The sequence below is a fragment of the Monoraphidium neglectum genome, assembly GCF_000611645.1.
Source record: "Monoraphidium neglectum strain SAG 48.87 unplaced genomic scaffold scaffold01506, whole genome shotgun sequence".
In the NCBI taxonomy this organism is placed as follows: domain Eukaryota; kingdom Viridiplantae; phylum Chlorophyta; class Chlorophyceae; order Sphaeropleales; family Selenastraceae; genus Monoraphidium; species Monoraphidium neglectum.
Genome location: NW_014012122.1, coordinates 9,133 through 9,804, shown reverse-complemented (window position 1 = coordinate 9,804; position 672 = coordinate 9,133). Strand labels below are relative to the sequence as shown.

At 71.4% G+C, this 672-nt stretch overlaps 1 protein-coding gene across 1 annotated transcript in view; it reads right to left on the bottom strand.

Annotated features, from left to right (window-relative positions):
* Nucleotides 1-426, bottom strand: part of MNEG_8110 (hypothetical protein) — a gene marked incomplete at both ends in the record, with an annotated part of 2,327 nt that extends 1,901 nt beyond the window's left edge. Inside the window, one exon of the mRNA XM_014043420.1 lies at nt 239-426. Coding sequence (XP_013898874.1) covers nt 239-426 — 188 coding nt within the window. The remainder of the gene's footprint in view (nt 1-238) is intronic.
* Between the last annotated feature and the right edge of the window lie 246 nt (nt 427-672).

The following is a 672-nucleotide window of genomic DNA, read 5'->3' as shown; positions in this document are numbered from 1 at the left end:
GGGAAGGGGGTGAGCGGGGCAGCGTGGTGCGCGGCTGGCGTTGGGGATAGGTTGGTGTCGGCGGACGCTTCGTCTACGGGACGCGGCCGCCGGCCTGCAAGCCGCCCTCCAACGCACGGCGGCGTAGCCACTGTCCCGGCGCCGCGGCGCCGCCCGCGCCGGGCCGACGCCTGCCCTGCAGCGCCAGCAGCTCTCCCTTTCTTCGCCCCCAAAACAACCCATGCACCCACGCGCGCACCTCTCCGGCAGCTGCGCAAGGCACGCTTTCAGGATTGCCGCTGCCTGGGCCGCGGTGTAGGCGGGGAACGCCACCAGCGCCGGCGTGCAGCCGCGCAGCTTCAGGGCAGGCAGGGCGCGCTCGGTCAGGTCTATGCTGTTTGCTATCCCGATGACCAGGGCGCGGACGCCCGGCTGGTGGGGCAGCATGAACAGGTCATAGACGCCCTTTGAGGGTGTGGATATACGGAGGGGCGGGGCGTTGGGGGTTTGAGGTCTGGGGCCGGGGCATGGGAGCGCGCGGTGGAGCTTTTTGGGAGTTGGCAACGCCGAAGAGGGGCAGCACATGCGCTGTGGGGGCGAGAGGCCGCTGCGTCTGAGGCGGCCGCGACTGCCAGGCGTTGCCGCCGAGGGGCGGGCGCGGCCGCTGGCGAGGCGAATGCTCCTGAAAATACG